Source organism: Crassostrea angulata, chromosome 1 (assembly GCF_025612915.1).
Source record: "Crassostrea angulata isolate pt1a10 chromosome 1, ASM2561291v2, whole genome shotgun sequence".
NCBI lineage: Eukaryota > Metazoa > Mollusca > Bivalvia > Ostreida > Ostreidae > Magallana > Magallana angulata.
The window spans coordinates 36103856-36116332 of NC_069111.1; the positions used below are offsets into that span (position 1 = coordinate 36103856).

General features: G+C 32.3%; 1 protein-coding gene across 2 annotated transcripts in view; it reads left to right on the top strand.

The window, feature by feature from the left end:
• Positions 1-5820: 5820 nt before the first annotated feature.
• The window catches only part of LOC128170442 (adenylyl cyclase-associated protein 1-like), a 37306-nt gene continuing 30649 nt past the window's right edge, over positions 5821-12477 (top strand). Inside the window, exons 1-2 of one of the 2 annotated variants that reach the window (XM_052836212.1) lie at positions 5821-6298; positions 11899-12002. In XM_052836212.1, coding sequence (XP_052692172.1) covers positions 5836-6298; positions 11899-12002 — 567 coding nt within the window. In that variant the 5' untranslated portion in view covers positions 5821-5835. The remainder of the gene's footprint in view (positions 6299-11898; positions 12003-12477) is intronic. The other variant, XM_052836221.1, reaches the window with a different exon arrangement.

Below are 12477 nucleotides of genomic sequence, written 5' to 3' on the forward strand. Positions count from 1 at the left end.
GGTAATTTTCTTCACTTCCGGTTAGACCCGCCCTCTATGCGGAAGCAAAGTGAAAGCCGGGGAGTAGAAAATCGACTGATCAGAAAACATTGGTATTTAGTTTTTATTTGGTTTCTTTAATCGCATCAGTGCATTTGAATCAAGAGATATTAGTTTTCAATTTTTAACTGATGGAGAATGTGAACTGAAACGTTAATTGTCAGTTTTTCAGTACTATTTCAAATGTGATAAGTTTTTAATTGTTTTGTTCTTACTGTCACTAGTCTATGGGTGAAAGAAATGCTATTTATGATGACTGACAAGTTGTTGAGTCTACTGTATCCACTTGTAAAGCCATCAGAAGCAACACAATAGAACCCCGCTCATTGATAGATGAATTTTGCAGTTTGTTTTCTTTCTAGAACCTTCATACAAAATACAGTGTACACATAGTTTTTTGATAATATGATTTATGGTGCGACCGTTTGAGCGAGAGCAGCATTAATTAAATTGAATACACACAGGTAGATACGTTTCATAATAATAAAGCGTGGTTAATCAAATGAATGCATGAACCTGATAAAAAATGAATAAAAATAAAATATTTTATGCTCCAGTGTACTTGTTTAAACATATACATTCTCTTCACCCAGGCGTTGTCGTTAGAGCTTGCTTCGCCAGCACTACTACAGTATGCATGATGTCGCCACGTTGCGTCATTAATATTGCCATTATACACAATAACATCAACAAGATAACTATAAGGCTTCATGAATTTGGAGAAAAAATCATTATGAAGTACTTTTATTTGAAAACATAATTATTGGAAATAAAGGATACTCTGTCAACATACATGTAATTCAGTACATCATATAATTAATTTGTTAAGAGATATAATTGAACTGTTATTGCTATATAGCAAGACTGGTCAGGGTAAAATGTGCCCTCAAATCACTGTCTGTATTGGCAAGGAGAGGTTCAAAAGACCAGTGACTAAACTAAAAGGGCAAGGGTCTACTTTCAAAACACTCTGGTTTGAAACATTGCTTGTGATGCAATATACTCTAGCATCATGTCAACAAACTGTAATAGTAATTTATTGAGCTGTTTTATTCAATGTCGAAAACAAACTGTTAAGGCTATATAGCTACATGTACTTTTGCCCTTTTTAAAAGTACATGTATAGCTATTTAACTTTTTTTTAGACATTACACTGACACATGGCTATACAGGAAGTTGTCAAATGTGAACATGCATGTGGACGAATTACGCAGATTGAGAAGAAAGAATTTGTTTATCTTGACACTTTATATTTTGATTTCAACAATGGCATAGTCACAAAATAACACATAGTGCAATTGAAAAATAAAATAACTGAAAAGATCAATGAAAAACAATTACTAGATATATACATGTATATGTATGTAAATATATATACAGTTGAACTCTAATATCTCGAAAACTGATATCTAAAAAAAAATGGATATATGTCAAAGGGATTAGTACATCCCAATCAGTGGCAATTACTTTTTTTAGAGTATTTTACTCTTGATATCTTGAACACTCTGATATCTCGAAGTTTTTAAACAGTCCCATGTAGATCAAAGTTTGACTGTAGTTATCATTTATTAGCTGATACAGTTAAGAGGACACACTCAAAATTTAAAGTTAAAACAGTTTGATAGAAATTTGATTCCTTGAAAATTGCTAACTTTTTTGTGTAAATAGTTTATCAACAAAAGTTTTTAATGAGTTTGTATAAAAGTGTAATGATTATCAAGATATCTTTGTTAATGTTTGATATCAGGGCAAATTGATGTTTAAGTAGGTAGCTGCATTGTGTTTAGGAATAAAAGTAAAGTTGCTAGTCTAGTGTAGTTGTGTGTTTGGGGGGGGGGGGGGGGGGGGGGTGGTAGTGAGGGGTAGAGATGGCATAAAAAGTAGGGGTCAGATGAAAATTAGAAAATCAGGTAATTTGTCATTTATGCTGCCTAAAGAATTCTCCCAACAGTCACATGGTAAAAATACTTGTGTCATGACTCCATCATTTGATATACATGTATTATGAAATATATAATACATGTACTTAAGTTTCATCAATATTGGTTGAATAACAATGTTCATGGATAATGCTGTTGAGTCAACAAATTTGAAAACCAAATGTTCATTGAATGATTGACAGGAAATATTTCTAAAAAAATATTTTATTGAAAGGATTATTGGCCACAAATTACAGTGATTTTTGCTGAATCCACAAAAATTGAGGCTTGCGAATATCAGTATAACCACTGTAAGTGTAGATTGCATAGTAGTTATTCTCTTTTATAATGCATTCAAATAGTTATTACAGCAAATTAAAAAATGATTCCTTGTATATTTGACAGTGAAATTTATTTTAGAAATTCTTTGAGTGGTATATAAACTGTAAAAGCACCAGAAGGTTTTGGAACTCGTGACTTGCAGATCGGTGGAAGAAACTTGAACCCATTGCACTTAACGAGGCCGAGTACAGAACGAGTACGCACGCTTTCGCGCAGCGTTTCATTTGTATTGTGACGTCATCTTTTTGCTTGGTTGACGCCATGGCGCGATAGTTTCAACTGCAGATATTCAGCGAAATTTGTTGAAAATGGCTCGTTTAATGCGTAAAATTAATGTTATATTGTGGAATAAACATATCTGTTTCGAAGTATAAGCTATATTTTGGCTCGGGTCGAAAACGTGAAGAGGGTTCAGCAGGCCTAACCATCTGTCACGTTTTCTTAACCCGCCTAAATATAGCTTAATTCATATATTTCAAGATAGTAACCATGTAATTTATATTAATGACCCTTAATATGTGATGATATATAATTTTTTTATTACTTAAATATGTCTGAATGCTTTAATAATACTATAAAGATCACCTTTTCCGCGTTTGTCAAATAAAAAATAGCCATTATCGGACAAATCTGGGAAATTTGGCATACAAAAATTAACCTTGATAAGACCCCTGGAACAAACCAGGAGGTAAAAGGTTTTTTTTATTTGACCATTAGATGCCTTTTAGCAGTAACTTTAATATGTAGAACAGAAAAAGAAATCCCTAGGGCAGAAGTTTTAAAAAATGTGCAAAATTGATACATTTCAAGCGAAATCCCATAGGGTCCTATGTTAAAGATTAACAAACTTTGAGATGACCCCCTTAACAAACGGTGTGGTAAATGTCTTATTTTTTAATCATAAAATAATAATTATATCGGTAGAAATTCAGGTAAAAAATTTCATTAAAAAATCTAGGGCAGAACTAATTAGACCCGGCCTCGTTAAATTCTGTGTTAGACATCAATATTGAAAAAGAAATTATAATGTATAAACAGGATTAGATAAATTGATTAAAAGCACTGTTTCTAGATATAACAATGCTGACAAGATGTTTTTAGTATATTTTTTGTTACCTTAGGTAGTAAAGTGGTGAAGTCAAGAAAAGATACTCATTGTTGTGATCTTACAAAACTATAGTTTTCTATAGAATATGTTAAAAGAAAAATAATTAGAATTTTAACATATAACATAATTGTAACATGAATTCAGTGATTAAAAATTTTGTGTTAATTAATGCATGAAATGCAAACTACCATTGCAAGTTCCTTTCATTAAAAAGAATGAAATAAAATGTCATCAGGGTACAACAATAGAGACATATTTTATGTTTAGTATCATAATGAGCAAAAATTATGCATTAAAAGTCATCTTTTCTTCCCATCTGCAGACAGACAGTTTACTTTATGTTTGCATGTATAACAGAAATTAATTAAGACAAGAGTTAAGCAGAACTGTTCTGAAAATATAATTAAGTTATATATAAGTTTTGAAGTGCTAAACTATAATGCTTCACATCGGCATGTTTATTTTGTGAAATGTACATATACAATATTTGTAATTTTATGTAGGTATGTTACAGAGTTTCAAAGATTAAAATTTCTGGGAATTTAAATTCTTTAATATCTGTTGTAATTCAAGTCATCTTCCTCTCTCATACTTCTAGAATTTCCAATTTTTCTAAATGCCTAGGAAACATCAGTTTATTGTAACACGTGAAGAAAAAATTCATAACCTGCAAATTTTTTCTGCAATGATCGCCACCTTCATAACCCACATGAATCATCAAAGAAAGCATTTTTATGTTTATATTTACATATTAATAAATTTATTGTAAAAAGTAAGTTAATTTAACTTAATTACCTTTAATGTACATATAGATAAAAGAAACAGCAAAATCGTCTTGTATGGGAGTTTGAGTCTGACATCATCATGATATTTCGTGCCGTCCGTGATTCTTCTTAGGTCACTGAAGGTTTAGACCAATCGATAAATGGGGCGTGTCAATATCATTCCTTTAGATTCTATAGAGATATGAATTAACTAACTAAAGTTTCTGTTAGAAATAGAGGGAATCATACTTGATAGATGTAAATATATGAACAACAAACCTTATAAAGATATAAACTAAAATTCAATTAATTCATTGCAAGAAACCCTTTAAGAAGAAACAAATTACTGTAGGTAAATTATTCAGGGTGAAAAATATAAAAGATAAGGCAGAACTATGGGTGCGCCGTCCCGTTTTACCTGTTATGAATCTAACATTAGTAAGATGTAAGTGTAGCAAGATTGTTGTGTGCTTTAAAGAATTTGCTGATATAACAATCAATCATGACTTCCTCCTTCCTTCTAGATTTAAACATATAGAACCATGCATTTTATTTGTAGATTTGTTTAAACCAAAATTCAAAGCTCAGAGTTCAAGAGATCACCCAGTGTTGTGACTTCTGACAGATTTTGTCCTTTCTCTGTTTTTGGCATTTCACTTTTAACAGCAGGATTTTAGGTGGACATGTAAATTACTTGTAAAATTGAAAAATTCCAATATTGCTATAAAAGGTGATCTTGCCACTTGAGATTCAGTACTGGATATGCTGTATATTTCCAAATTTGGAAATGTTCACCTGACAGACTAAAAGTAAACAAGACATAAAGTAAACAGACTACATATAAACCTGTCTCAACATCTCAAGGATGGATATACCACTATGTTAAATAACCTTCTGAAATGATTACCATTATCGATAATTCTATTAATTTATGATAAATTGATAATACATGTACCGATACATGATCAGGTCAGTCATGTAGCCCCTATACTGGCCAGCTAGTATGTAATTCTGCAATCACCTCTCTTAATTCTTTTCCTATATGCTGTATGCCTTTAGTGTGAGAGATTTGCCTTACCTGAGGTCTCTCATGTAAAGTGGAATGTCAATAAAGCTTTTATTTTGGCAGAGTGATTAAAGTCTCACAGAGAACACCATTGGCTGTACCTTATTACGTCTCTGTGTTTGATTTGTGTTTAATTGGGGGAGGATAAAGTAATTAATACCGACCTGTCAAATATGTCTCCTCTCTTTCTTCCCTGGCGATATAGCTGATGCAAGGTGTTGCCATGGATTTAGGGAGGAGGGCATTTGTTTTGATGATTTTTTTTGTTTTACACTGGGGTTATTTTTACTGGTGATCTGTTATTTTGCTATAAGGCGTTGAGGAGTTTGGGAGTTGTGTATATATAAATAAGTGTACACCGCTGTGTAAGCCCCCTGGTGTATATGTGTATGTGTGTGCACTGGCAAACCTTGGAATGTGCTGGGAAGAATGATTGTGTCTGAGATTTATGTGCATCTCTGAGATTGATCATTACGTGACTTACGGTGCAAACATTTTAGTGAATCAGAATAGTATAGCTAAGTGATTTCTAGGGCCACTGCATCATTACTCTGGTATTCTTGGGATTTTTGTTGGAGTAGACGACCAATAAACAAAATGATGTGTTGTAACAGTTGTGTTATATCAGATGATGATGATGATGATGTTGACTCTTTACAGACAAAAGCACAGGACATTCCACACAAAACAGGTGAAACAAAGGAAGTAACCACCTCGCAAGACGTCAGAGCGACGATTCCCACAGAGGAACATAAAAATAGTTCAGAGACTACCCCAAAAGAGAAAGTAAAAGTAGATTCCTCACAGGAAGTTGGTCTTGAAGAGGTCCAGCTTCAGAAGAAAGTTTCATCTCTGCAGACTATACCTGAAAAGCTTGAAAAGGTACCAGTTAAGGAACAGGAAGTGCAGACGACAGAGAAAGTATTTGGAATCATGTCTGCGTCTGAATTACAGTCGGCTGTCAACAGACTTGAGGCAGTCGCTAGTCGTCTGGAGACCCTGGCCCAGAAATCTACCTCCGCAGGGTCAAGCAAATCCTCCTCTGGGGGAGGAGAATCAGGTAATGAGTAAATCTATGGAATCAGCTGTATGCTTTGCCCTCAGCATCTAGATAGAGAAGAGAACATTCAGTGGGGCAGCACTAGCATCTAAATGTAGATGTTAAGGTCAGACGACAAGTTCCTTGAAAAATGATGATTATTTTTCAAATTTTCCTGATAATATACCAAATAGTATCTTGCAAAAATGTCTGGTAAGGTCCCCTGATTTTTTGCAAGAAAGCTTTCCAAAGTAGTAGTAAATCAAGAACAAATTCCTGGAAAAAGTTACTGTATATAAAGTTGAGGAACGCGTCGTCTGACCTTACAATAGAAGTTTGCGACTAGTTGTTGACCTCTTATTCTACTTAAGTGTCATTCTCTTTGTGAAAGTCAAGGACATATCATTATATATGTCATGGTCAAGTCTTATTAATCCTGAAACTTGACAAATTTCATCTTATACTGAGTATTGTAATATATCACAGATGATGTGTGGTCATCTTAATTTCTCATCATGTAAATGTAATAATATTGATAACATATATTTGTATTAAATAGTTTTAGACCTGCCAGTACTAGCTACCCAGGCTAATCTTACTTAACGACCAGATTTCCCCCAGGTTTATACATAGATACTTTACGACCAGATTTCCCCCAGGTCTATATATAGCTTACTATTTTACTTCATTGTGTCAAAAAAAAAAAGAAGCCTCAAGGAAAAGAGGTATAGTGCACCTAGTATGCGATTTCACTTGAAATATACCAATTTTGCAAACATCAGGCATTTTCAGTGTCATACAATGTTTAGTAGAAGTATATTCAAAGGACCACAAATACACAATAACCATGTCAATGAGTCTTTGATAACCTTTCATGACTCCATTAAAATCTTCTGGTTTTGTAAGGGATATTTAGGAAAATAGTAAGTATATAATAAAAAGTTCGATATTTGACCATTTGAACCACTCTAAACCAAAGAAATCTGACTAAAATTGTCCTATAAGTATTGCATTACATGTTTAAAATTAAATAATTTTGATTTAATGTGGTCTTTGTACTGAAAATTATTGGTAGTCAAATGTTTCAGTTATTGACTTTCCTAATACTTTCATGTATATTGCCACATATATTAAAAAGACACCCTATGAAAGTGTTTTGTGTGGGCTAGTGGTAACGCGTAGGTCTTTTTAATTCTAATTAATGATCAATTCCATCAAGTAGTGAAATATTTATTTCTTTAACTTAAAGCGTGATAAGAATAAAAAGTTTAACTTACATTTACCTAATCAGGTGGATTTTTTTTTTTTAACTCTTGTTTATTTCTTAGTAAAAGCACACCCAAAATAAACGGAACTTTTCAGTGATAGTTTTTACTAACACTATACATTCACTCTATATATAATTAGGTTAATTGAATTTTGCTGCGAGTAATCACGGTTCAGAATATCAACTGTTTTTATACACAGAGTTCTAAATGATTATATTTATTTCTTGATTCAGGTTTTCTGATTTTTTGACAAATAAGTGGTTACAGACACCATGAAAAGTCAGTACCTGGGTTTCGAAAATCATTTTGTGACAGGTACTTGTATCTATTTTTAGTAACAGGTGTTTTTCGTTCAAACACGGGTGTAGGCAAAATAATGGGAAAAGGCCCAATATGTCTTTGTTTATTATATATAAATGTGTTGTGATGAATTTTTCATAGTGTAGCAAACTTTACAAAAGTACCACTCTGTATTTGATTAAACTTTCCTTCAAATCTGTTGCAAGCTAGAAGAAAAACACACATTTAAAATATGGTGCTAGTAGACTGGTAAACTCACTAATAATGTTGAAAGATGTAATTTTTGATGTAACAATGAACACATACAGCACTTGACATTTGAGAACAATGTTAACTTAATTCACTTCTGTTTAATAATATCAAATTTAGACATTCATTTGAAAGTGTGCTTCTTCTGAGACTACACAGCACTGAGAAATCCGTCCTCACCTTCTTATCAAAAAAAGTGATACAAACCTTGTAGATGAATAAGTTCAGTCTGGAGAAATGTCTACAAAATTAAGCTCCCCCAGAGTTCAATAATGAAGAACTGCACTTTGAAGCTCTTCCAAGTACAAACAGGATATTACTTCAACCATAAGAATTTCAACAAAGTAAAAATTGACTAGTTTTGCGTATTGATGAGCTGAATGATATCATACTGACTTGGAGATGATGAAAAAAAAATCAATGAACCCTTATTTTCCTTCATGCATGTTGTATTCTTTTTCAATTTACCTAGGTTTTTAGGTTTACAACTCAGCTCATCTTTCTGTTTTGCATACTGTGATTTTAATTTTTGGGGGAGGGAGTTTGATTTGTTTATATCTCCATATGATAACAAATAAATTGAAACATTCAATCATGAATGGAATTTCATTATTACTAGCAGTTTTCAGTTTTGCAGCTAGGTGAAAAGCCCACTAAATACAAAATAATGATTGCTTTAATTTTATTTTCCCCCAATTTAACAACAAGTTGATTAGGATTTATGAAAATAGGAAAGTTTATATTAATTGCTGGGATTTGTGAACCTTATGCAAATTTAAAAAAGAGAATTTTTTTTCAATACTGGTTAAGAGGTATGTGCAACACTCATAACCCTGCATAGAGAGAGAGAGAGTGTGTGTGTGTGTGTGTGTGGGGGGGGGGGGGGTTGTTGTTGTTGTTGTTGTTGTTGATTCTGTTGATTCACAAAGGAGGAAACAGCAGAGCTATGGTAAAAATCCCACTGCAAGCTTGCATATATAGGGACCACATTCCCTTTTTGTTAGATTCTGAATTCTGCATAATACAAAATTTCTCTGCTATGAAGTACTTTCAATAATCTATGATTATTTGCTCCTTATGAGAAAAGTCCTTTTATATACAAGATAATTATTGCCCTTATTTTATATTTACCTGGTTTGCCCAATTTCACTGCTTATAAGGTGATTTGAAAACTGGAAATATCAATTAATATGTATGTTGATTGTTTGAAAAAGAGTTTATTGTAAGTTGATCATGTACTGATTTGAGTTGAAATAGCTGATGGAGATAAGGGGTTGGGAGATAAATGTATGTTTGGAAAAAAGTGAGATAATTATATATGAAATCTTAACGACTAGGGAGGGGAGATCATATATTATTTTGCATTAAATGATGCTGCATTCTTGAAAAGAGATATCGTATTTAAAGTAAAGGTGAACCTCGATAACTGAAACTTCGGGGTAATATGTAAAACGTTGTAAGGTCTTAGGGACAACTTAATACCAGGATATGTATTTGACATATCTTATGTAAAATCCTTTGCATTTTTATCTGAAGAAGGATTATGTTACATGTAGATTACATATTCAAATATATATGTTAAATATATATATATATATACCAGTACATGTAATTATATATAATAGGTAGGATACTGGTACTTACACTTTGTCAAGGACTCAGTGATAAGAGACCTATAGATGAGAGAGATATACCATACAGTGCTTGTATTACATCAAGACCTATATATATACGGTTATTGCTGAAGGAAACAGCTTTTTTATTTGACTAAAAAAATCTGTTGCCCCCTATATAGTAACATCCAACTTGTTATTGTCCAAATTGTCACCAAACTATTTGCAGTAAAATTTGGTTATTGCAAAATCCAAGTGACCAATGGATACACTTGACTATAATATCCATAATTCGTTATATCCATAAGACAAATTCGCAATAATCAGTAATGTAAATTTGCTATATACATTTTATCTTCCACTTTACTACCAGTTTTTCTTATTGAGGTATGAAATAAAATACCTTTGTTGGAAATTAACTTAATGTTTGTTATCATAAGGATACAAATGTGTTCATGCATTAACAGTTAAGTCCAAATAAAATGGAATTAAAATATTACTAGTGGGTTTGTTTACTCATATAAGCATTTAACAATTTAAAAAAATAAAAAATAATAAATAAAATCCGCCCACCTGCCCCATATTTTTTGCAAGTCAGGATGAGAATCTAAATTTTAATTTTATGTGGCCTTAATATTATAAATAGCTGTAAAAAGGTGTAAAACTCATTATTTTTCACGTATACTGGATTCAAAATCAGCCAAACAAAGTTCTTTAAATTTAATGTTTCACAGAAAACAGAGCTTAATTGAATCTGATGAATCTAAATCTACACAGATGCATGCCTATTATATCCTGAGGCAAATATTTCAATCTTGACCACAAGAAATGAATTGTGCTATTATTGGTCAAGTTCAAAGTTCAACAAATTTTTGGGGTGCAGATTCAGCTTTATTACTTAATTGATGCAGGGTCTGTGGGGTACATAACTTTGATGCCTAGCTGTCAAAAATTATGAATGATTAATTGAAAGTGGGATGAATTTCAAACAAAAATATTGTTAAAGCAAATACATTTCAGTTGCATACCCATATACTTGTGGTTCTTCGATGGTATGCGGGAAATAAATAATAATGTTATTTGTTCAGTATTATTTAAATACAAGTGTGCGGGGTCCGACGAACAAGAAATTATATTGGTGTGGCCTTACTTATGTATAAATAGAGATATAAATGAAAATTGTAGCAAGAAAGCCGCAGACAACATGGATGAATGTTTCACTTCCTTTATGTATCATTGTAACACTCACACAAACACTTGTAACTAACATCCTATTTGATACAAGGTAGAGGGAGAGTCAAGCTTTTGACATTTATAAAGAAACGGTTTATTTGCTGGATAAGGAAGTTTTTGTTGTTTAAACAGCTAGATGTTGTTATCATTCAGTTTTCAAGGTTTTATCTAGTACATGTAGGTCAATCATCACTATTAGAAAAAAACTGTAAGAAAAAATACATATGCATGTATATACAAGTAATTGTTTTCTATGCAGCAAAAAATGGTATTTTAGAGGGTATAAGCATGGGAAATATTAATTATATAGAGTGTTTTATTGTTTAGAAGTGTGGTTTTGGGTGAATTGGTGGGGATAGAAAAATACATCTAGAACTTTGTGTATTTTCTGTTATTATTTCTCCATGTAACCTAACACTTATCTTCTCGTCGATGCCATTTTAATTTTTGGTTTCTGAATCAGTCACAAGATTCAAAAATAGAAAACTTAGTAACATATTTATAAGAACATGTACATCCATTATAGCATCAACCATATATGTTTAAATTCCTTGTTCCTGCATGAAAGTCAAAAGTTGGGGCAGTATCAAATTTATCCATCCATTTCAAATATTTCATGTCCCTGTGTGTTGTTCCTTGCCAGTTATAGGATTTTGATGTACATTCAAATTCAGCATGTTTCACTCTTCAAAACTCAGTAAGTTGTAACTATTTAATTAACTATCTGAAACAAAGATGCATTTAATTTGCAATAGATTAATCACCCAATGCTTTTTCATATTATTCAATGCTGTGCTATTTGTATATAGCTGCAGATCTGTGGGTCTGTGGCATGTCAACTCAAATTTTCGCCTAAAGCTATAGATTTTTTTTTCATCAATCTAGTGTATTTTGCATGTACCGGGTATATTTTTTGAAAGGGAGATAACTTTCTACATATGTTTGTATTTCTTTGCAGAAGTTGTTACACCAAGTGTGACTGCATTTGATGAGATCGTGAACAGCAGTGTCGGCAAGTTTGTAGACCTAAGCAACAAAATCCAGGGGGATGTTCAGACAGTGGTGAGTGTTTGGGGAAATATGGGATGAATCAGGGTCAAGGGTGAGGGAATCCTGGGATTGATCAGCAGGGCTCTACATTAACTTTTTTTCCTACTTGACCATTCGGACAAGTGACCAAGATATTTACTTGTCCAAACTTCAACTTCACTTGTCCAAAATTTTTTCAATATTAAAGATCAAATATTGTCAACTTGAAAACTACAGATCTGTATTACTAAAATAAAATCATTTATTGATTATTCTTGCCATAATTAATAACCTGACTTCTTAAATGGAAACTTAAAGTGTCTTTCCTAAATGTATTGGTTCCATTTAACATTAAACATGATTTGTCAGCTGTAGCTTTGTCATGGCAAATTACAAGACATTTTAAATTTAGCATCAGGTTTTAAAATACATGTAACTCTAGTATTGATTTCTCATCTGTTTTTAAAACTAAACATGGAAAGTCATCATAGTCTATCAATGATGAATG